Source organism: Engraulis encrasicolus, chromosome 21, assembly GCF_034702125.1.
Source record: "Engraulis encrasicolus isolate BLACKSEA-1 chromosome 21, IST_EnEncr_1.0, whole genome shotgun sequence".
NCBI lineage: Eukaryota > Metazoa > Chordata > Actinopteri > Clupeiformes > Engraulidae > Engraulis > Engraulis encrasicolus.
The window spans coordinates 23,676,749-23,679,248 of record NC_085877.1 but is presented as its reverse complement, the minus strand read 5'-3'; the positions used below and the strand labels follow the sequence as shown (position 1 = coordinate 23,679,248).

The following is a 2,500-nucleotide window of genomic DNA, read 5'->3' as shown; positions in this document are numbered from 1 at the left end:
CTTATTTTCACCCTAGTACATTCCGCTTGTTGGTCCAATGCCTTTTCCTGATAAGTCGTGGAGGGCAAAGCCGCACACAAAAAGCAATTTTGTCACGTGACCAGCCTTGCACGAGGCAAGTAGTTTTCCAGTGGTCGCGCGAAATTCTGTTAAACAAAAAACTGCTAAGCTATGCCCTGACCAAAACCACGCCTTCACCCTTACCTGTCAGTAGAGCAACGTTTCTGCAGCTTTACTCTTACCTAACAGCGAGACAAGAGAGGATAAAGGAGAAATTGTGGCCATAGACCAAAACCTCCCCTAACCTTAATCTGTCATTTGGAGACGTAGAGCGCCAGCTAGCATGCAAAAACGAGGTGTACACATGTGAAGACGGTAAAAATCTGTGTTGAAATTATACGCATTCTCATGATGCCATGTTGCCACTAAGGATTGTCGGCCCACCAGGAAATGCCCTGTATGCCAGATTATCAGTCCTATTACCAGGCCTGTACCGACAACTCTAGTGATGGTCACACCATCACAATCTCTACACTACTCTACCCTTAAATCCTTTAGGTACTGTAGCTCAAGATGATTAGATGATGTTTCCACACAAACACAAACACAAACACACACACACAAAGATGAATATGTGCCCACCTCTGCGATTAAAATATGCACACACACACACTCTCTCTTACAAACCCACGCACATTACACGGCCACTCACCGATGAGTATGTGTCCACCTCTGCTCGCCGGGCTGTTGGGTACCAGTCCATGGACTGTGATCCTCTGTGGCCCCCCCATCCCACCGCCTGCCCCCCTGTTCACCACCCCGAGCAGGGCCTCCAGCAGACCCCCGCGGTCGAGCGAGGGGGGGTGGGGGGTGCTGGCCAGCCGTTTGGGGTTGAGGTAGACACAGACGTCCTTGAGGATCGTCTGTTGACCGCTGCCGTGACGCCGGAACCCCCCCACGCCGCCGGCCTGGTTCTTCAGGATGGAGGTGGGGGGGCGAGAGGGGCTGCCTCCTTCGCCACGGCCGCGCGATCCTGATGCTCCACCTATTCATACGCACGCACATACACAAACACACATACAGACACATCGTAACTTTAACATGACTGGACAACTTCCAACACAACAAAAACAAACTTAAACACAACAAAAAACAACACGCACACACACACACACACATCTCTCTCTCTCTCTCTCTCTCTCTCTCTCTCTCCCCCTCTCTCCCCCTCTCTCTCCCTCTCTCTCTCTCTCTCTCTCTCTCTCTCTCTCTCTCTCTCTCTCTCTCTCTCTCTCTCTCTCTCTCTCTCTCTCTCTCTCTCTCTCTCTCTCTCTCTCTCTCTCTCTCTCTCTCTCTCTCTCTCTCCCCTACCTGTGCCCCTGGTCCTCTTCTTCCTGCGCAGCAGCCCTGCCAGCCTCTTCAGCCTGGGCGTGACCTTTGACCCCCCACGGCTGCCACTCTTGCCCCCATGGCCGCCTCCATCTCCACCTCCTCCTCTTCCGTCACCATTGCCACCTGTAGGGCAGTCATAATCAAGAGATTAAGGATTGTGGTATGATCACATACTACACGGCTGTCAACGCGCTGCATTCCCTTTCACTTAATATTGGATTGGATTGGATTCGCACTGAACTGTGGTATTGCTAGCAATGCGTTGGATGTGTTGGTTCAAGAGTTGAGAATTGTCAATTGTGCAATTGTCCAATTGTGGTGGATGACGTGTGTGCGTCAGCCAATGAGTAGCTGCAGCACAACTGGCACAGAACAATTGTTTTGCGATCACACACCATTGTTGTCATTATTGGCTGTTGCACTTGCGTCAAACACACATTGTCAAGCCACATTCGTGTGTCATCCTACAGTTACTCGATCGATATCCAACAACAGGTGGGTGGGCAGGTCACAATGACAAAAACGTGATAAAAAAAATGTTGGCCACTGCTGCCCAACTTTGATTCAGACATGTGAAAGTTCCTTCACCAACTCCCATGTGAAGCTACAACATCGAAACATGTCAGGTGAAAGAAAAGAACCTTTACATGTCTAAATCAAACGAAAGCTAAAGACTTAGATCTAACAAGAAGACAAAATCACCACAACACATTGGCCGCGTTCGTGATGGCGCACTGCTGCTTTTACAGTGCAGCAAACCAAAATGCATTGAAATGGCAAAGTGCGCATGCTCGCTGCACTGCAAAAGCAGCAATGCATAATCACGAACGCAGCCATTTATTCAATAAAATTCTTCTTCTTTTTTTATTCTTGACTTTAAAAGACCTGACAAAGAAAATGAGCCGTTCACCTCCACCCCGGCGCCACCGGTGCTCCTCAGTGATGATCTCCGCCTCTTGCTCGCTGAAGCGCACATGATTGGCTGCGGAGGTGGAAGTGGAAGTGATGTGGGCCCGAGACTCCTCCCCTTCCTCCTCGATCTCCTCCTGCTCTCCCTCGCTCAGCTCCAGGTAGAAGAGCTCACCGTTACGCTGCACTTCATCCAGCCACT

The 2,500-nt window shown here is 50.2% G+C and overlaps 1 protein-coding gene across 2 annotated transcripts in view; it reads right to left on the bottom strand.

Annotated features, from left to right (window-relative positions):
* Positions 1-2,500, bottom strand: part of intu (inturned planar cell polarity protein) — a 59,205-nt gene that overhangs the window by 50,562 nt on the left and 6,143 nt on the right. For both annotated transcript variants that reach the window (XM_063186422.1, XM_063186423.1), the window contains exons 2-4: positions 2,300-2,500; positions 1,369-1,512; positions 713-1,045 (exon numbers count right to left, since the gene is read on the bottom strand). The exon at positions 2,300-2,500 is cut by the window's right edge and continues 14 nt beyond it. In XM_063186422.1, the coding sequence (XP_063042492.1) occupies positions 713-1,045; positions 1,369-1,512; positions 2,300-2,500 (678 nt within the window). The remainder of the gene's footprint in view (positions 1-712; positions 1,046-1,368; positions 1,513-2,299) is intronic.